This window comes from Lytechinus variegatus, chromosome 3 (assembly GCF_018143015.1).
Source record: "Lytechinus variegatus isolate NC3 chromosome 3, Lvar_3.0, whole genome shotgun sequence".
Lineage (NCBI taxonomy): Eukaryota > Metazoa > Echinodermata > Echinoidea > Temnopleuroida > Toxopneustidae > Lytechinus > Lytechinus variegatus.
The window spans coordinates 16,678,665-16,701,753 of NC_054742.1; the positions used below are offsets into that span (position 1 = coordinate 16,678,665).

At 34.4% G+C, this 23,089-nt stretch overlaps 1 protein-coding gene across 1 annotated transcript in view; it reads left to right on the forward strand.

The window, feature by feature from the left end:
* Positions 1 to 8,791: 8,791 nt before the first annotated feature.
* The window catches only part of LOC121410353 (fibrillin-3-like), a 33,170-nt gene continuing 18,872 nt past the window's right edge, over positions 8,792 to 23,089 (forward strand). Inside the window, exons 1-3 of the mRNA XM_041602381.1 lie at positions 8,792 to 9,032; positions 17,041 to 17,213; positions 20,108 to 20,314. Of these exons, the coding sequence (XP_041458315.1) occupies positions 17,144 to 17,213; positions 20,108 to 20,314 (277 nt within the window). The 5' untranslated portion in view covers positions 8,792 to 9,032; positions 17,041 to 17,143. The remainder of the gene's footprint in view (positions 9,033 to 17,040; positions 17,214 to 20,107; positions 20,315 to 23,089) is intronic.

A 23,089-nucleotide genomic window follows, 5' to 3' on the forward strand; every position in this document is an offset into this window, starting at 1 on the left:
ATTGATACTAAAACAAATCAAATGCATCTTATCAAATTTCATGAAATTTAATGAGACAGTTATCAGGTATGAATAGCATGCTACCAAATCAAGGTGAAATTCATTTGAAGTCAACAGACCTGTTACATAATAATCATGTGATAGCAAGTCAAACAGTTGTATAAAACAAAGCAACAGCTCCATTTGTAAGGTTGATAATATCTCTTAAATCATTGATCTTCATACTTTCTTGCTTATACAGATATCAATCACTTCCATACAGAAGAGTGGGTAACAATGTAAACAAGTCCTTCAAAATTAAAACCTGACCTTTTTCACATGGCTAATAAACAAATGTCTTTTAACATAATAAGTTTCTTTTCTTTTATATAGTTCCTGAATAAATGTCTGGTTCATTGTATTTACAAGCATTGGCTTGCTTTTGTTCGTTTTAAAAACCATGTAAAACCATGTATGATTGGGAAACTTACTATGAACTTAAGCCACTAGATGACTAGTACTACATGTACATAGTTCCAACATATGTGTTCTGGTGTCTGGTAAAGAAGACTACATGACTAGAACCCTGGGATAGAAAGGGGGTACCTTGATGAGGAATGACAGCTAACACTTTCCTCAATTATTTCTTTTTCCTTCAACCTCCAAAACATCCTACAACCAAGAGAACATGGTATTATCTACAAATAATCAAGGTTAATGGTAGGTCTATCTGCTTAATACTGCTTCCCAGGAGAAACCGGTAAAAAGAAATGAATGAAAGAAAGAAAAAAAAGGAAGAGAAAAAAGATTGAAATTGGCAAATGCAATAATATTTGTCATATATTTGTGATATGAAACATATATCAATTGCATTAGGGACTATAATTGTAATGAGTATTAAAGGTGTCAAAATCAAACATAAATGAGAGAGTTAGGAAATGAAAAGTCACAGATGCCTGGTCCTAGGTTATGATTACTACTCATTAATCCAGACAGGTGGCTCCCACCAGACAGTGAACTTAAATTGTTTCTGAAGACCTTTTTAAAACATAAAATTGGCAACATACCAAGGTATGTTATATGTTATCTCATGCCTGTCCCGTTACAAATCTTCCATGACAGAAGTAGTTTGTAAGTGCTCTATTTAACAATTGGGATCTTCTGTATAGTTGTCAGAAACATATGTGAGCTTAGGCCTTCATGACTTAGTGATTTTCTCAAATTTGTAGAAATTTAATTTCTTTCCAAAGTATTTTAATCTCATGTCATTGTGTGGTCTTCAAACTCCAAAACCCTTGGATTAGGATGTAGTCAGAATTGGTTAAAGCAAAGTTTTAATAGGTATTATTTTCACTTAATTCTCTATTTTGACAATGACTTTGTTAAAATTGATCACAATTAGATTTAGATCTAAATTTGTTGTAAAAGTCAAACCTGTGGTCTGCAGCTGCATCTCTTTTTACAATTTGTCTGATTTGAACTTGTCCTTGTAACCAGTTTGACTAATATACTGTTAGTCTTATTTTTTATAATGTACATATTCAAGATGATTTGTATTGGCTTTTATCAAAATGTCAGAGAGATTACAACATTGCCTGAGAGTATTTAGCCAATACGAAGAAGCCCAGTTGAAAGGTTTAGACCAAACATGAATAAATGTCATGTGAATAACATTACTGATAATTATTGGTGATTACACCCTCCCACTATTAAACATGTAAATGAACAGACCTCAAATTAATATCAAGGTTTTCTAGATTTGCGCTATCATCTGTTATTTGACACCATTTTAAAATCATTTCCTCCGTGTGCCAAAACAACTTCTGCATCCACCTGCTCTGTAAAGAATGTAATATGCTTTTCACACTGCACTTTTTTTCCTTAACCCCGGGAAATTGGTTTGGCTAAGGGAGGGTCTTAGCCCCACCAATTTCCTTCGTTTTCACACTACGTTTTAGCAAAGTGGGCTAGCAAGGTAAATAGTATGGTACTGTCTGGCCCTGCAAAAAGCAGGGTTAGCTGGCTTATTGTGGTGCTAGAACCACAATTGCGGTGCTAAGAGATGCAGTGTGAAAACGAAACAGGGCTAAGGAAAGTGGGGCTAAGCATTAGCCAATCACAGAAGTAGAATTGCGCGTTAATCACGCTCTGTATGGTAAAATCATCAATATTCATGAGTTGTGCGATAGTCCAGGGTTAAGGCATTAACCCCAGCTGAGCAAAAAGTATTGGGATAAGAAAGACTGTGAAACCCAAAAAGACAGTATGGGATTATGGATAGTCCGGGGTTAAGGATAGTGTGGGGTTAAGGAAATGCAGTGTGAAAAGCATATAAGACTGACAAATAGAAAAAATACACAGAGGTATCAGTTGGTGATTCACTGTTGGCATACAACTTCAAAGAATAATAATGTAAATGATTTATAAAGTATCTGAAATTACATCATTTCTTTATTTATAGAGATCTTTTATGAGGTAATTGCACAGCTGCAGTGCTACAATACATTTGGATAGGGGCAACCCCAAACAAATTTTTAATTTGTTTTAAAAAAAAAAGGAGTGATGAGCAAGAGACTAGATTAAAATTGTGTATTCTCCCATGCAAAAAACACTGACTTTTATCTCTATTTTTGGAAAGGAGTAATATTTTTCAGGTGTCCTAAATTGAATATTGATTTTAGCTTGTTTGCAAGGTATTCATTGTTATCAAAATGTATGTGAACTACATCTAATGTTGACACTTACATTCCTAAAGTTCTTCCAATGAATACTGTATCAATAGTTATAGTTGGCAGTAGCATGGTTTCTTGATGTTGTTGTCATGGTAATGAAATCAAATACCATTTTCCTGAGAAAGTGTGTTAAATGCTTTTGCACCTTATATTATTTCTAGCATACCAAAACTTCTTCCACCCAACAAAGTTATCTGTAGAAGAATAAGCAAAAAAAAAAGGGAAGGATGGTTTGTCACTCGCTGTTTGGCATGACACCAATGTCATCATCAAAACCCTTGTTCATATCAAATAGTTGCCACATATTCAGCTGTCTTATTTATTGTATGAGATATAAATGGTTTCCGAGTAAAGTGATATGATATTCAATTTTTTTGGTCATCTCCCAATGTAGAATATAAATGTATTTGGTACGAGGTAGTTACAAATGGTATGCAAACAATAATTTTGAAATTACATCTTATTTAGTGATTTGATTTGTTGATTGTTGACTGAACTGAAAAATCCTCTTATGATAATGTGTAACCAAAGAAAATGTCCATAAATTACTATTTCAATGACGATAGTTTTCATTTCTTACTGACTTTGAATACCTATATTTGAATGAGAAATTACTGTAAAACGATAACATTTTTTTCTTCAAAGATATGAACATGGCCATTGTGTGAAGACTGTGATAGGAATGTCAGTAGACTGACCTAGTTATTTCATCATTCATACTGAGAATCCATCAAGAGAACATATTATTCTCAGTTTGTCGCAGTATGAAACATTCAATAGAACATACCATGTGGTAGCTGTAAGTTCCCTTTCAATCTAGTCTTCAATAAGTTTACATTTTATTTAAATATTATAAAGATACCAGGCTTACAAACCTTTTTCTTAGAATAGATATTCAACAGGTTTCATTCTTTACCCTTTCTATAATACCAGAACCAATGTCTATAAGCTCAAAACTTTCCTATTATTTGAACTTCATTATGGACCCATTGTGATGTTTTCAATAATATTAATGACTGCTCCATATTTCTCTACATCATTTTGATTATAAAATAATATAAACCTTATTTTACCATTTTTTTAGATTTAGGTTAAAGATATTATTTTTATTTAATTCTTTGTATAGTTCGACCACCATTCCTAAATTATAAGCTAATCGCAAAGTATAATGTAGAATATATGCCCCGGGGGGCACTCGACCAAAAAAGTGGTGGGGGTGTGCCGCGGGCGAGACAAAAAACGGGGCCTTGGAGCGGGCTTATTGTAAAAAGGAGGGTCCTCGGAACGGGCTTCGGAACGACAAATGTTTGTGAAAACGGGGGTCCTTGGAACGGATCGCCAGCGTGTGAGCGCGTATGCATCCCTACGGAACGGTCATGCGTGCATGATCCAGCTAGCGCGGCCTCCGCCGGGGAGCTCTGCGGCCGCTTTTCACCAAAATTGCAGCTCATTCAACGATCGGAGCGGCGTAACGAAAAATATGCGAAGCTTTGGAGCGGATTTCTCTCTTCTTTTTTCTCGATAAGAAGAAAATGCTATGCCTTGGAGCGGCTTTCTTTGTTCTTTTTCTCAACAAGGCAAAAATGCTATGCCTTGGAACGGAAATTTGAGTGTAAAAATGGGGGTCCCCTCCGCGGCACATACCCACTATGCATTATATACTGAGTGCCCCCCTCCCCCCCCCGGGATATATGCCTTTTAAATAGGACCGGTCAGTTGGAGCCTAAAATGAGGATTTCTTCTGATTAATACTAAGATGGCATGATACGCCCTTGCATCTAATAATGAATTATTTGGTCTTTCATGACTGAAACAAGGCATGGATGGTTTATTTATAGCTGTCCTCCCAAGGTGATACTTTAGGATCACAAAGTAATATCATTCCTTAGAAACAGTTGACCCCCCAACAATTTTGTATTGTACTTTTTACACAGATTTGGTACTTTTTCAAACCTCTTCTAAGGGGGGATGTCTCTCATGCATGGCATATAGAGGTGGCTGTGGCAACTATGGCAGCACCGTTGTCAACATTGAAATCATAACCAAGTTTAAGTTTTGAAATATTATAAGTTAGAAAACTTATATTGATCTTTCTAATAAAACCCAAGTTTCAAGTGACATGATCAATATAAAATGTCATTTACGGTCATTGAACTTACTATTTGTATTATCAAATGAACAGTGTTTTTTGTGTTTTGTGATTACAGAGTCAACACTATTGAATTGCATGATATAGGCGAGACTGCCAGAGGCATTCCATTTTTTTTTTTAATTTCATTTTGGGGTATCCACTAATTTTAGGTATTTTTGTCTCCTTTTTAATAGTGCCAATTTGCTTCATATTTTAGATATTGATTTAAATCTTTCATGAACATGTAGTTGTTAAATGATTTATTCATTATTATCTACCTTGTTGTACTGCTAAATGGAAGCCTTTGGTTTTATTACTCTTCCTGCTTTTTTATTCAGTGTTGTTTGAAAAAAGTTGTAAGGCTGATTATACTTCAGCTGTGTATGGATTTTAAATTCAAGAAAAACTGAGGCAAGACATAGATATAACAAAAACAAGACCTTATTAACCTGGAAGATCCACATATGTAAATATTGCACCAATCAGTGTTTTAATCATTTATTTTCACTGTAACATGCATTGAAAAAAATTGAAGCATTTGATGGGGAGATTAAAATATATTTGTTTTCAGAGTCATAAATATTTTGTTTCACATAAAGTCTCTCCTGCAATGTTATCAAAGAAAATGTGTCTTTACTATATTCTTCAGCGCAGGCATAGACCTACCAGGTCCATGGTGCAGGAAAGCAAGTTAATCTGTGCAGTTCTGGAAGAATGATTTTTTTAGTTTAAAAATGCTGGCATATCTCCCACAACTTTTTGCAGGGGAGCTTATTTTAGACATATCTTTTTTCGTTCTCTTTCACATCTGTTTGCTGATGTCAGTTGTGTCATTCTCAATTTCTGTGCCAGGAAAACAATATAAACATACTCTTCAGACTGTCTCCCAGTGCCTTTCAGATGAAAAAATAGATCAGCATAATAGTTTTTCTAGCATGGCATTGCAATATTTTATGATGCATAATTTCATAAATGCTTTGTAATGCACGCTTATTCCAATGAACAAAACCTACCAAACTTTTATCCAAGAAAGTACAGGGAATTTTTCTTTACAAATTTTAATAGCATTTTTGGTCATAAGAGAAAAGCTCTCAACTAAGTAATGTACAGTCCTATGTAAAAACATGCTATACAAAAAGCTTTATGCATAGCAGTCTTTCAAAAACGTGGAGCAAATTGCGATGCGATACAAGGAAAATTATTCCCTGAAGTACATAGTGCAACTTGCTTTCATTTGGTACATTCTTGGGATACCAATAACATGAATTTTTATTTACTTTGACCAATCTTATAGAAAGATTTATATATAAGATATCATATGGTACTTAATATCATGAGGTGAATGATTTAATCTTCCTCCAGTCCCTTTGGCTGTGTTATCCATTTTTACAAGTTTTATTTTCCTTTATTTCTTGCAGTGTAAACAGGTTGAGTGATGGTAATGGTTAAGGATTTCATCATGGCTTTAGATTAACTCAATAGGGCCGTCTGCACCATCCCGAGTTTTCAAATTAGCGCGCTATTTCTGATCCGGCAAATTATCCCGATCTGAAAAATCTCGAGATTGTTTGTAATGCAGACGCAATTATCGCGCTAGTTCGTAGGATTAATCTCGAGATTGCGATCCCAAGTCAACTCGGGTTTATTTGCAAAATAGCGCGCTATTTACGAATTATCGCGCTAATTCGTAGGTGCAGACGCACTCGGGTTTGGACTCGGGTTAATTTATTCATGACCTTCAGTCCATAATGCAATTCGCGTTCCATTTCCGCCTTGGTAAAAACATAAACAGCGATTATACCGAACGCATGCGAAAGTCAACTTTATCATAGCGTTCATCAATTCTCCAATCAGCAACGATGGTGTCAAGCCCCCCGTGAATGGATTTTGGGAGAGACCAGACCGATGGGGGAGGCGCTCATTGTCGACGATGGTCATAGTCAATAACAATACTGACAGCATTGTCGTCTTATTCCTTCGCAAAATGTGAGCAAATAGCATTTCTTTCATCCCCTCTCTCTCTCTCCCCCTCTGTCGTTGCCTCGGAGTCCGCCATCATATTAAACGAAGAATACTTCACTCGCTTATAATTATAGCGCGGCTGAGCTGAGAGGATTGTTGCATAACAACGGTCGAATTCGGCGAAAGAGTACATGGACTTGATTGCATATCGCGGGAAGTTATTCGAAAGCGCGGGCCGTTGAAACTCCAAGATCGAAAGTGCGCATGCTCGGAATATCGGGCTTGTTGCCTCGCTCGAGCAAGAATCGCTCTTCGTGCGATGGTGGAGACGGGGTTTCTTGAATCTCGAGATTAATCGCGAAGAGGGCTGATCGGGCTAAAATCTCGAGATTGAGCAAACTCGGGATGGTGCAGCACCGCCTACAGATCCCTTTAGATATATCTGGAAGCTGTGGAAAAAAAGCAAAGATCTGAAAATGGGTGGCAATTGTCAGTCATTGGTGGCGGAAGCCAAAAAATTTAGGGGGAGTCCACCTGAAATTTTGGGATGGACAAATGTAAAAAATTGGACAAACCAAAAAAAAAAGGTTATCAAGCTAAATTTTAGGAGTGTCTAACCAAAAATTTTTGACAAGCAAAAAAAAAGGTCATCAACTTGAATTTTAGGGGGGGATAACACACGATTCAGGGGGGGTCCACGTGAATTTAGGGGGACGTAGGAAACAAAATTGACAAGAAAAAAAAAAAAAAGATTATAAAAAAAATTAAGGGACCCCCAACCTAACATTTAGGGGGGACACGTCCCCCCCTTCCACCGCCTAAGTTGTCAGTTGATTATATAAGTTTCTTTGTGTGATCAGAAGTTCGAGAATGATATAATGAAGAAAAGCTATTGTCGCACATTTTGGTATCCTGTTATTCCTTGAGTGTCCTGTATATAACCTTTATAGTGACTGAACAAGTGCTGCTAAGATATGATTCACGATGAGCATCTATTTAACATCAAAATTGTTTGTGTAATTCAATTCGCTTTTAAATCTGAATGAATTATGGATCACTTTGATATTTCTCTGACATATAATTTGTCACAGCTTGTTTTGAAATATTTTCTTAGTGTTAGATGAACTATTTCTTCCAATGAAACAATCATCATAGGAGATTTGAAAGTTCATTTTTTATTAAGCCGTCATTTTCAATCATACAAGAAATATATGGTTCTTTGTCACTTCATGGACACGGTGAATTGACAATTTCTCTTTGAAATAAGGAACATATGTATTTATAAAAGTAGAAGAAACATACTAGAAAAAATAACTTAACTCTCACCTCTGTGTAAACTTCATGACTAAGAACCACTCTAATTTTATAATTTTTAAAGGAAATTGACTTTTTATGCAATTCTTGTGTTCAAAGTGAATTTGAGATCCTTTGTAGCATAGTATAAACCACTTGTTCCCCAAGCATCCTTTACCTTGGCTTTAAACCAGATCACTGTTTCAAATTAAAGGGACTTCTCTAAACTTTCATTGCAAGATATCTGCATATCAAGACCACTGCCAGTGGCATGCTGTACCCTTGAAAAATGAAAAGAAGTTGCATCATTGAGTTCTTTTTGTTGCAGTTTGTTATTGATTTTCATAATAAATTTTGTTTTTATTCAAAGAAAAGTGATGGGTATGTAGTTTGATGTGAATTATAATCATGTGACTTTTTGGTTTATAAACCTTAATTAGAGCCTTTCCTAGCTGTCTTTCAAACTTTGAGTGAAATTGTCAATTTTCATGTTTTTATTTGTTTATTTTTTTTTTATTTATTTCTTTTTTCTTTTCTGAACAAGTGATAAAGTGAGAATCTATCCAGCATGAATTGTGACATATAAAATAATAAAATTAAATAAATGAAAAGTTTCAAATTCATTGCTTCATTGTTGCTATGTTCATATCTCTGCCCCAGCTATTTAAAACTTTGTGACTATATGGTTAATTACTTTTTTCTTTCCCCCCTTTTTATTTCACTTTCAGATCATGCTACCTCATTCACCACATCTCTGCCTCTGCCCTGAGATGTGGCTCTAGATTATATGCAGGTAGAGGTATTATCAAATCACCAAACTTTCCTGGCAAATACCCCAGTGACATCAGCTGTGAATGGACACTCATATCCGAGGATAATGGTCATGTGACTTTAACTTTTGAAGCATTTGAGTTGGAAGAAAGTCCAGGATGCTAGTAAGTACTTGATACAATAAAAACACACCCCCTTTTTATGTTGGTAAAATATACAGACAGATAAGCTGTTATTCTGTTCAAAGCATTTAACCTTAATGATAAATACATGAAACATTAATATGATACTAGATCTTGGGCTAAAAATGATTTGTTTTTAAACAAGATTAATGAAATTTACTTTTCTACAATACCTGCTATAAAGTAACATTTATTTAGTAGCAGTTGTTACTCAATGTAATTTATCAAAATGAATTCTCGAAAATGCAAGAATCATTAATGGAAAGTTTGAAGATGATGAATTTAATGGAAACTTTTTTTTTTGCATACAAAAAACACCATTAGAGAAACAATCATGTCTTCTACCTTCCTATTGCTTGTCTTGTTCCAGAGAATATCTAGGTCTTTGTGTCTTATCCTGGAAGCTTTTTTTTTAAGTTCACATATTACAGTTATGGTATGAACATGTCGGTGACAAGTAGCAGGAAGACGTGCAGATAGATATCAACTTTGCTAGTGAAAAAGATTGAGGAAGGTTGATGTAGTATCAGGAATATAGGGAGGGAAGTGATGAGAGAATATGAGATGGGATGAAGATGATAAATGACACATCAAATAATGGGAGAAGGGAATTGATAGGTTGACACCAAAATCCAAGTTGACCTGGGGTGTGTTTATGCTTCCATTGCGAGGACAGAATTAGCGTTTTCAAACGTCGTATTGAAATGCAGATTGCAAACCTGGTTCTGGGAGTGCTGTTTATGCTAACTTTTCAGAGGCAAAATCACTATCTCCAGCTGGATTTGCATCGTAATTTTCGTTGAGCAGAAAAGCGAGGTCAAATTGGGCGCGCCCTTTTTCTAAAGTTTTTTGATTACCCAAGTGTTCTTATGGGGAAGGTATGTCGACTGTTATTTAAACATCAAACAATTTCCGATATTTTAGTCATTGCATGGAGCTACTTGACATAGCCATATAATTTCCACCATGGTGAGGATAATAGAAAAAATAAAGAATATTTAAGTATACGTAATGAAATAATAAAACATTCATTTGTTTATGCTACTGGGGCATCTGACGATGTCTCCTCATTACAACTCATGTTCCAGGTTGTTTTTTTTTTGGAAATCCCTCAACATTTATCGTGATGACAAATTGGAAGAGTAATACTAGTGATAGTACTTAAATCAATTATCACACGTATGTAAATGTAACAAGGGAGTTGAGAGGTAATTCCATGGAGGTAACATGGACCATGGATCAATATGCGACTGTATTTGCCCGTGCATTTTCATCTCACCAGAAGCATTAACCAAATGACATCATTTAAAAACGTTTACCATTGTGGTTCTGTTTATACTTCCCCAGAAAGCCTGATTCTGGTCAAACAACGTTTACAAACGCACCTTTTTGTGAGTTTATGATCAGCGTTTTGAAACATAGTTTAAATAAAAGTAAGCATGGACACACCCGTGTTTTAATTAGACTAATCACGTATGGAAACACTGATTCTGGCCTGAAAAGTGGAAGCATAAACACAGCCTTTCTTCAGTAAGATTATAGCTGGTAATAAGGAAATAGGGTCCTATTTCTTGCAAGGAATGACCTATCATAGCGCTTCTTGATGAGACCCTGAGATGGATGGTCATTGTACTGTTTCATATTAAGAGGTCAAAACAGGAGAAATGAGTAAAATTGAAGATTTTTTAAAGAAAGCAACATGTAAGTTAAAAGACTATTTTCAGGATCCAGCATCATTCTCGTATCATCATAAGGTTTCTGTTTGAGGTTTGTATATATAGTGGCCTACACAGAATAAATAAACTCGTTAAAGGGATATATTGAACATTTATTTTTAAGAAATTGATCTCAAACGATATCAGGATGATTAAGAATCTAAAAATTGTATTGTAATAATTCATTAGAGTCTGATGTAATATGGAATTGATACAAGGCTCCAAAAATGACTCAAATTTTTGACTCAAATTTTTTTTTCAGGGATTAGTTTATATGAACTTGTCAAAGAGGAGAGACGATTTCACTGCAGTAAAGAAAGTAAACAATTGATTTGTGTAAGATGGACATCTCTAAAGGTGAAATTTTAGACTGGGAAATATTTTGTTCTAATGAGATTGAAGATAAACCACAAACATCTCAAGCACTTAAAGAGCTATCAGACAGATCTCTTATTGACGTCAGGCTGAGGATAAATCTTCAATTGATTGATCACTAAACACTTCCAGTATGCTGCTAATTGGATCTGGGCATCCTTAGATTACTTTATATTTATAGTACCATGAACATGATAAGTAAATAGAGTGACAACATTTCCTCAAGATGACGCAAGTTAGACGTGCCGTCATAACAAAGATGAGATCATAATTAAAGGAAGATTTGTAGTCTGGGGACCAATGAATGTAACTTTAAAATAATTTCTTAATAATTGCACATGTAATAAGTTTATATATGGATTCCTAATTGGAACTAAATCTGAATTTCAAAAGTATGGAATATGGTTCAATGGGTTAAATTATTCAAAAGCTCAAAATGATGACATTTGTATGGACACTATAGATGTTATGAAACATGAAATAACTGGTATGATGCTCTGCTTAGTACTACTGTGCATTGAGATTGTAACACTGAGTCACTCTAATAGATAGTAGTCTGATAATGTGATTGTATGAGATTTTTTAAAAGCTTTTTGATTCGATATTCAGTCTAGACCAGCAATGTGCCATTAATGTGTGTTTGCTTCATCAATAAATTTTAAGCTATTGCTTTCTGCTCTAGATGTCAATTGCTCATGGTCTAGACGGGATGATGTATTAACTTTACGTGTAAAAGGGTATCCCTTAAAGGGGAAGTTCACCCTGAAGAAAACTTTCTTGTAAAAATAGCAGAAAAAATAGTAAAACGTATTGGTGAAGGTTTGAGGAAAATCCGTTAAAGAGTAAGAAAGTTATTAGAGTTCAAAGTTTTGGATTTGTGACGTCATAAACGAGCAGCTGTCCCATGTGTTATGTAATATAAAATGCATAAATTTCAAATTTTGTATGATTCCTGATGACTTAATTTTGTTTTCTTTTCATGATCGGGTGTGAAACGATTTGTCTATTGATATACAAAAGTTACAGTGAAAACCATTTTCAATTTTCTGAGAAAATGACATTTCATTGATTTTTTACCATTCGCTATGTAGGAATGCTGCTCGCATATGACGTCACAAATCAAATAATTGAAATTCTAATAACTTTTGAATTATTTGATGAATTTTTCTCAAACCTTCGGCAATATTTTTCATTAATTTTTCTGCTATTTTTACAATAAACTTTTTGTCAGGGTGAACTTCCCCTTTAACAATTTCTTGCCCTTAAATATGTGATGGTCTTGTGATTGTAATGGGAAGGGTTTCATGGTCTTGAGGTTTCTAAGAGAGCTAAATTTAGTGAACATTTCCATTTCAAATCTACTGTGCATTTTTGGGGACTTACATGATGAATAAGCACAGTTAGAGAGTGAAATAAAGTATGACTTGGAATGTGAGCATCATCCCTTATTTATGAAAATTTTGCAGAGGTTTTTTTTTTATATAGTTGAAGCTTTATCAATTTTATATGAAGAAGTAGATTTAAAGGAACTTGGTTGAATAGATGATTCAGTAGTATAAGAGAAAGTTAGTAGAATGAGAATGGGGTATCACCCCTGCAATGGTCTATTTCTTGAGAGAAAAACATTCTCATTATCACCTTCCCTGTCACTATGGTTATCGTCACCATTGATAGCTGAGCTGCCTAGAGTCTGTAATGGTTTGCAATAGTCTTGAGTGATTTCTTTTATCATTCCATCCTATACTCATCAACATCACCATCAAAAGTTCATTAGTGAACCATCTGGTTCTGATAATACACCATAGCACATGACTTGTGTGCATCTTTTTTTCATCTCCTTTTCTTGGATTGTTGTGGGCTCCTGTTTCTTGGGTGCCCTGGAAACATAATGGGTGTCAGATGGGTGCTAACAGTGTTTTTGTTCCATCCTGTCTTCCTTTGATTCTCACCACTCCCTTCCCTCCCATCCACTTCTTTTTCTTTTCTTCTCTCTTTGTTCACTCCTTTCTTTCTTGCTTTTCTTTCGTTACCCTCCCTTCCTACTACACTTCTACCCCCCTCTCTCTCTTTCTGTCCTCCATTCCTTTCCTACTGCTCAATCCTCCCCCTTCAAAATCCATCTCTCCCATCAGAGAGTCTGAATGTCTGAAAGGTTTGATTGGTGGCTATTCTTTAGGATATTAAAGATGTCCTATTCTTGTCATATCAATAAAAGTGCAGTGGGAAAATAAATTGAGTAGGAAATTTGAGGTCCAAGGATGATATAAACTTACTTAGAAGATATGGGCCAAGTTCATGAGTGCATGAGCCTGGTCGGTATTCCATTATTCTGAAGATTATGTTATATGCTTTACTAAAGCTGACATGTATATCTGGGGAGCATTTCATCAACATTCTTGTCCAACAGGTTGTTGGATCTGACAACTTTTCCTTGTTTTTGACAGGATGAGAAGCACTGCTACTAAAAAAATGTCAAATAAAACAGGATTTGTCAGGTAAACTGTCCGGTCACAAGTCCTTTCATGAATGCTAATGTACATAGTACAGTAATACTACATCTGGGCTCCGTAACACAAAGGTTTGCGATGAATTACAAATATGGAAGAACCGCACTGATTGGTCGCTGGCCAGTATTTCAAACCTAATGTGCGTGTAACATTTATATTGATTGGTCAGTTCATTTAGCGATTGATCGCTAATCTTTGTGTTACGGAGCGTAGATTATCCTATTGCAATACTCTAGCCTGCTGAACATTTTGGTCCAAATGTTATCTGTGAGACTCAGTGCTGAGTGTACAGGAATGAACATTCAAACATCAACAGGTTAATGCACCATAGTTTGTGGAATATTTCATGAACTGTGATCAAAGACATATACTTCAAAATATTTTTCTAATATTATCTTAAGTCAGAACTTCAAACTTTATTAAATTGAAGCCATGTTGTTCAAAGATAGAGCTTACTTGACATTTATGCCATTTTTCTCTTCTTTATTGTATCTCCTAAATCACCTTGGGAAATCTTAGATGTAATCAGTTTAAGATGGTTTGCCTCCTTGGCTGCCATGTCTAGAGAAAGCTCAGAAATTGATAAATTCCTTTCTCTTGATCTGTGAAAAAGGAGAGGTGCCAAGATCTAAAGAGATAGGAAGGAAAGGTCCATTACATAGCCTTGGCATTCATTGACTGGTGGCATAGCCCTTTCTTTCAACCAGACATTTAAGGGGTTGGAAACATTGCGCACTGTGGCCCTTGATGAGACCACTTTCAAAGTTTATCTCTAGAAACAGATCTTTTTAATGCAATTTCAAAGTTAAATCTCGAATTTTATTTTAATTAAAAGTGAAAACAGAATTTAGAGAGGGGATATATAGACTATTGTATGTAAATGCATCACATGGCATATAACAAAGGCCATTTGTATTTTGAACTGTCAAGAAATGTTCAAAGAAAACTCTTGAGAAAAGGCAGGATTTATAAAGACCTTATGTTTGAATAGATGTGACATTATCTGTCATCTCATCACACGGATTCATCTTTTTTATGAATGATCTTTTTTGTGTGTGTTATGTTAGGGTAATGATATGGTAGAGGCTGGAATGATACATCATTGCATTCCTTTCGGTATTTTGTTATTAAAATAATAATTGGGGTGCTCCTCTTTATCTCTAGTTATGATAGATCGTGTTCTAGGTTTAATAAGAATAAAATAAACATATAGTAAGTAACAAGTTTGTTTATCTATAGATGCCACTGACAGCATTATCATATTATCAAGTAAGCTTTAAGATATTGTACGACAAGTTATTGAAATTTTATTGGAAATGACCAATAAACTTGTGGTTCTTGTAAAAGTGTTTACTTCCTTGTTTAAATGTGTCTAATTTGGTGATTTAAAAAGGCTTTCTCTGTCCCAGATAGTTCATGCTCAATTTCCCTTCATTGATCACAAAAACACCAAAATGGAAAGTAAGCCCACCCCCCCCCCCCATGAGAAAGATGGTGAAAATTCTTTCAGAGGCTTCCCACATCATGGGAATAGTTAATACTTATCAAAAATATTTCCAGGCAATATATAAATATACCAATCAAATAGTAAAGTATATTTCAATGTTTCCAATGTTGTCTTCTTTAAACCATACTTTTTCTGTTGGTCAAACTCATATAAATCATTTGGTTTTCAAAGAAACCATCATCTTAACAGTAGTGTTCAATCCTTTTCTGACCAATTATCATTCCAGATCAGACTGTATACATATTGATAAATGAAGGGCCCCTCAAATAACCAGAGGTTTCGTTTTTGTCAGAGCGAGACTATAGGCACCGCTTTTCCGACGGCGGCAGCGGCGTCGTCAACATTGAAATCTTAACGAAGGTTAAGTTTTTGAAATGTCATCATAACTTAGAAAGTATTTGGACCTAGTTAATGAAATGTGGACATAAGAGCAATCAAGTATCCTTAAACATCCTGTGCGAGTTTCAGGTCACATGACTAATGTCAAATGTCATTTAGGGTCAACAAACTTTGGTAATGTTGGGGGTATTTGTGGAATTGTCATCATAACTTTAAAATTCTATGGATCTAGTTCATGAAACTTGGACATAAGAGCAATCAAGTATCTCTGAATATTCTGTGTACATTTCAGGAACATGGCCAAGATCAAAGGTCATTTAAAGGTTAATGAACTCCGGCCGTGTTGGGAGTATGTGTTGAATTGGCAACATAACTAAGGAAGTTTATGGATCTAGCTCATGAAACATTAACATAAGGATAATCAAGGTCAAAGGTCATTTTGGGTCAATGGACATATTTTATTATCATATTAGTGTTTTCTTCTGTGAATAATATTTATTAGCTATTTTCAAAGGAAGCACTGCTGCTATATCACATTGCGTAATACAGGCGAGACTGCAAGAGGCGTTCCACTTGTTTTTAAAGAAAGTACTGCTGTACGATTGTGTTATAAATAGATCTGTAAACAGATGTCTTACATTATTAACAATGTATCACCACAGTGAATACTTTGAAAAACCTGATTATTAGGCTTACCACGTACAGAGCTACATCATCATTGATATCAGGAATTATATCTTTAAATAGTGTTATGATAGGGCCGTCAAGCTGAGACGCCACCACCACTTCTGTCCCCACAAGTTTTAGTAACACGCAAAGATGTGCATTCCTGCGGCATCAATTAATAGCTGTGATTTAAAGTTCAGCTGAGTATTTGTATTTTTCATCACAATAGTAATGGGTAGACCACATGGAGCCTGGTGAGGCAGGATACAAAATGGAAGAGCTGGTTCCGGGGCTAGCTACGATTGTTGTGGAATACCATCGGTAGTGGTGGTGAAGTTCACTTCTAGTTCACTTGTCAGTGTGGATTATGAACCTGTGGAATCCTGGTCCATCTAGATGTATGGAGATTGTATTAGTTACATCTGCTTTTAACCCCAACGTCCTGAAATAGAGCACTCAATTTGAGATGTAATTGACCCTCTACATGCCCACAGGTTTAAACTTGTTAAGATACTTAACATTCATTTGATGACGTGATTTAGAGGTCTTTTACATCTGTTCAGTGTGAAGTAAATAGGCACTTGTTTTTATATCAAAAATAAAAACAAAGTTCATGGACTGTACGTTACTTCATCTTGTTGAACCTGTGTTCTTATGAAGAACAAAATATTACAAATAGTTATATGGTATGTTTAATAGATTTTTTATAAAAACAGGTTTAAAAAATCAAGTTTCTTGTTTCTGTACACAAAAAATGAATTAATATTAAGAATAGCTGTGTGTTGGAATATGTTTATAATCACAGCTTGAATTGAAATAAATATTAATTGCATAAAATCTTTATTATCATTGTATGTCAATTTTTGCTTATTTCTTTCCAGTTATGACTATGTGGAGGTATATGATGGTGAAAGTGCAAGAGATGTTTTACTTGGTAAATACTGTGGAACAAGTAAACCACAAACCATCACTTCAACATCTCAAATGCTCTTTGTGAGGTTCATCACAGATTCATCTATAGAGAGACTAGGATTCAGTGCCAATTACAGCACAGGTAAGAAACAATTAGATTGCTCTAATTTTTGTATTCTTACACAAATTATTGTATTACTTAAATGAGGCAGTTGATTTGCTCCATGAAAGTAATTCTTAATATTTTTTCAATGAGGTCAATAAAGTTAAAGGATGTTTTTTCTCTCTCTTTTAATTGGCTGTGGGTTTGATATTTATCAATTGAAGTAACTCTTAGGCCTATATATCCCAAATCATAGGAAATCATTATACTCTAGCCTCTTGACTTGTTTCCTTTCTTCCTTCCTGCTCTTTCCCTTTCTCAAACAAACACAAAATAACTAGTAGCTCTGTCCCAATAACTAGGAAATATTGTACAACTTTCCATTGTCCAGCTAACAATATTTGAGATTATTTTTATTTGATTTGAAGAATTTCTCTCCAAATAACAAATGATTCATCTCTTATTGTTAAAATGTCAAGATTTTTTGGCTGATTAGATTTGAATGGAATCCACATCTGTCAGTCAACCCCAAACTAACTAAAAGTAAGAGGGTTCAATGAACTTCTTGTTGTTTATTGGTGTGGGTATCATGTGGTTTCTTGTGAAGCTGTATGAAAGCAAAGTACTTTTGAAGGAAACTGTTTGCTCTTGATTTGGCACCTCATGAATAGAATTCTATTGGATTGTGTAATCTTGGATGTTTGAGCTGAAATACTGCAAGAAGCTTTATTTTTTAATGATTATTATGGTAACTTTGAATACATGATGTTTATCTGAAGCTAGATTCAAAGCTAAATGATTTATTGGGGGTACAGTTGTTAAGTAAAAGGGTTGTTAAGTAAAAGAGTTTACAACTTTATGCAAGACTAAAAATAGGAAATATCATTTAGATGCTGTAAAAGAGAGTTTGTAAGTTTATGTTAGATTTAAAATAGGAAGTAGCCTATCTAGATGCCGTTATCTTTGATATTTCATCCTTCACTACTCATTGTTTCCAGATACTTTTGCATAACTTTGTCATGACTATGTAAATTTTAGAGATGTGTTAATGTATAATACCATGTTCTATTTTTTTAAATGTAATGACTGTTAAAAATGTGATGACTGCAGTTTACAAATTTATCTTGTCATTCTTCAATATTCAATATTGATGGATGGACATTGCGAAAGTAGAAAAATAACCTTTTGTACTAAAAGCAGAATGATTTGTGGTTAAAGATTGCGTGCAGCATTCATTGGATTGGAATGTAAACAATTCTTTGAACAATGTGCTTGTCATACTTCTTGCGTGTTTAACAGAGTAGAAAATTACCATTGTCAACGACCTCCAAGTGTGTCAAAACATGGCTTTATTCTTCCTCTCTTTAAAGTACAATTATAAATAAAACTTATTTTGATCTGACTTTCACATAGATTACCATCTTAATTGATATCATGTGGAAAAATGTGCTGAACTTTTGTTAAAACTGTAGTCACCAATATGAAACGAACTGCTTAACTGTGAGAATTGACCTGCAGTCCACAAGAAAGCTAGCATTATATTGTATTGCTCTAGAAATATTGATAATTTTATCTAATTTACAGCTTCTATTGCAGCAAATTATCACTTATTAAAGGTCAAGTCCACCCCAGAAAAATGTTGATTCGAATAAATAAAGAGAAATAAAACTAGCATAACGCTGAAAATTTCATCGAAATTCGGATATAAAATAAGATAAGTTATGACATTTTAAAGTTTCACTTATTTTTCACATAACAGTGATGCAGAACTCAGTGATATGGAAATGAGACAGTCGATGATGTCCCTCACTCACTTTTTTGTTAAATTTGAATTATATATTATATACTTTTTTTACAGATTGACAATAAGGACCAACCTGACTGAACCATATATTATTAAACAATGCTAATTCCACATGTCCAGGGACAAATTAATCATTGTATCACTTGACAATGAGGAGAAAATTAGAATATTTCATATAATAAAGTACAAAAATAAATAGTGAGTGCATGACGTCATCAGTCTCCTCATTTGCATACTGACCAGGATGTACATATCATTGTTGTGTGAAATTAAGCCAAACTTTAAAATGTCATAACTTTCTTATTTTCCATCCGATTTTGATGAAATTTTCAGGGTTGTGCTTGTTGGATTTTTCCTCTTTTAATTCAAATATACTTTGTTTTGGGGTGGACTTGTCCTGTAATAGTGACGTTAAGTAAGGGAAATAAGGGCTTCTGATTATGCTCCTCTTACACTTTATAAGGCAATATTGTGATCTACTGTAGGGTTGCTTTGAAAAATAATCTGATATTAATCAAGAAGATTTAATTCATATTATGGGAATTTATACTTGTAACAATGAGTTATTGCATTTTAAAAACTTCAGAAACGTCCATAGGAATAGTTCTGAGGAGGAATTTGTTTGAAATGTCTTAAATCCTTTTGAATAACAGAAATGGAATCAGACTTTGAAGATACACACGTTCATGTATTATTGTTTATTATGTATGCGTTAATAGGATGTAGGGACTGTCCCTGATTCTTTGTCCTCTTCACTCATCCTTCATACAGGAATTTAATTCAATGATAATCACTAAAAGATCAAGGATATATAGAATCATTATTTAAGCTCTGCTTCTAGTATAAGTGCAATAGACTCCTCAAAAAATAAATGATGATCATGATAATAATGAAATAAATATGTAAATGAATCAATAGATAAATAAATAAATGAATGAAAAAAATAAATGAAGAAGAAATACATAAAACTTTTCTTCATCTCATTCAAAAGTACAAGTCACTGTAGTTGCAATTAAAGTGAACAATACGTTTGTGCACTATGCAAGACAGGTGTGAAGATTTTTCAAAGATTATTATAATTTACCATTTAAGATCATTCTAATAATTCTTTATATATATATTTCACCAGGATGCTCAAGGACATTCTTTGGTCCAAGGGGTACCATCATATCACCAAAATACCCAGGAAACTACCTTGATAATCTTAACTGTGTCTTCAAGATTGTGGTTGGTAGACACAAAGTGATACGTCTAGGTTTTAGAACGTTCTCTGTGGAGGGGGGTACAGCATATTGTAGCTATGACTATCTGGAGATCAGAGATGGATCATCATCAGGTACGTAAATTCACTTTAGTTTTTAATTTTGATGTACCTCATAGGTGCTGACATGCTGGCGGGTGGCAGGCTAGGGCTATAAGTCGACCCCAAACATTTCACTAAAGGGCCATATTTGGTCACTTGTTTGACGGAAATTATGACAAACCTGGACTTTAATTAATTATGTATCTAAAACTTTCAGAAATTTATAACTAATTGTGATGTTTTTGAGAGGTGAATTTCTTTTTCGAAATTCACAGGAATATCAAAATGAAATTAAACTTTCAAAATCATGCGTCTGTGTGAAGTCACACACACATTTGACCCACTTCTTTTGAACTCTGACCTTGAACCTGCATATTGGAGACAGCAAATAATATGTTGAAACGATAGCTGACTAAACTTGTTACTGATATATAACCTTTCATTTACTAAATCTCTGAAATTTTTAGATTGATAACAAATTAAAATCAAGATTTGTCTTAATTTTGGTCACTCATGTGACCAAGAATGGCCCTAAACTATTTTATTTGTTGTAAATGAATGTCCACAGTATTGTAAAACTTCATCATGATTATTGAGTTTCCATTGATATGTGGTCAGTTATAGACCTATCTGTAACAAAACAATAGATTAGACATACAAATTTGCTTATTCTTGGATTTTATCCAAACTCAGCCCCCTTAAAGATCCAGACCGGACCCAAAAATGAAACTGACAAATTATACATGTATACCAATCGAAAGCTTATAAGCTACTAAGTCAGCAAGGTATGCTTTATGCATTTTCACCTCTTCCCAGCTGAGTATTTTGCCTAAGAATATTCCAATTATCGGGCTTCGAACCCCGTTTAGAAAATGGCTTTATTGTGCTTTTCACCTGCCTCGAGACCGTGACGTCACGTTGTGTAAGAAGCGTCGTGATTCCATGGGATTGTACACAGAAAAACTGGGTATTTTTTTGCTTTCCAGATAACGCATTTCATTCTCTTCACTTCTATCACAGAGGAATATCACATATATTTTTTCCCATAAGCTTGAATTTATGAAATCTATAGTTTTGAACTAGTTTTTGCCATATTTTATTTCCTGCTTATTTGGCGCAGATTTCAATTCTATCTGCATTTAGATTATGTATAACAACTTTTCCTGACATAGCAATTTAGGCCCAATAAGAGCTAAACAAAGAAATCACAAAAAAGGTAGTGAATAGTTAAAGGTTTACAACAATTTGAACAGTGAATAATTTTGAGTGCCATTTTCATCTGAAAAAAAAGAATGGATTCATAACATGAAAATGGAAGAAAATACACAATGCTTTTGTACACAAACCTATGGATTCACAACCCTCCAGACACAACGTGAAGTCATCATTTCCAGGCGACGTGGGGGTGCTCAATCAAAGTGTAATTTGGAGGAGCAGTTTCTTTGATTTCTATTTAATATTCTTAACTATTGGAAGGAGATATATGTAATATTTTTGGTATATTTGTATTGTATGAGTCATTACCTTTATTTTGATATATAATGGTTTTTACACCGGTCAGGGTCTTTAATGATTTTCCCCTCATTACTCCACTTATAATGGGGGGTGTTGATCTATATTCTCTGATCGATTTCCTCATTGTAAATAAAAGGTTTCTTACATAATAAGATTTTTAACCAAGGTAAATGGATGGTATAAGTTTCTTATGTCGAAGTCCTGAACAGATATTTTGCCAATAAATAGGGCAGCATCTCCTTTTAATTTTATTGTTTTGTATTATTCATTCTTCATTTATGCAATTCTACTTCTCCTTGATATGTTTGTAAGTTTACATACTCTCTTCAACATATGTCCTGGCATCTTTTGGCTATCTCCTCATTTCAGTAATTTAAAGCTGCATTAAAAGTGATCAAATTAGTCATGCCTTTTAGCTATTCATCTTGTAATATGTCCTTCTTACCATTTACCTACCAGTGAATCTTCTCTTTATGTTCTATATGGCCATGGTTTGAGAAGCCATTTATTCATACATCCTTACCTATCATGCACATGTCAAACCACATCTTTGATATAAAGACATGATTAGTCTCTGTTGATGTGTTGAGAAGAGCCATAATCCTCTTTGTAAAACAGGATTTATTTTTATGACTTCAAGCTATGGGATGTTAAGTATCATGTTCCTGTTTGTAAATGTTTAGGAAATTTGTTGAGTTTACTTTGGCAGGTAAATTGGTAATTGCCCAGCTTAGTGAAGGAAATAAAAACAAAGTAAGGATGTTCATTTTCTGATGTAAAGACACTTTCAAAATCATGTGGTGATTATGTTGTCCTGATCATATTTTGGGCTTGTTCCACCTGGTTCCAACATGAAAAATCATAATTTTCATATTTCAATTTAGCTGTTATGCTGATATCCATAGTTTGAACATCTTTTTTTTAAATATCATTCATTATATTTCATATACTAAGAATCTTGCTTGAAGATTGGTCGCAGTAATGGATCTTTTTTGTTTCGCTGATCTTTTTAGCCAATAGGGTCACAACACGTTATGAATTAGTTTGAGTACGCAAGAAATGAAGTGGTCACTGCTGCTGGTCACCTTTCTCCGTCACCTGCAATGGCGATTGTGCAATATATATATTGGCACACAAAGTGTACATACGTGCTAGCATTAAAACTTTGTGCAAAATAAAATTGCATTGCCCCTAAATTGTTGCAATGGTAAAATTCCCTTGTGAGGTCACATTAAATCTTGCTGGAGCAAGATCTTGTATGCTTGTGCACAGTTTACATATGCGTTAAAGCAT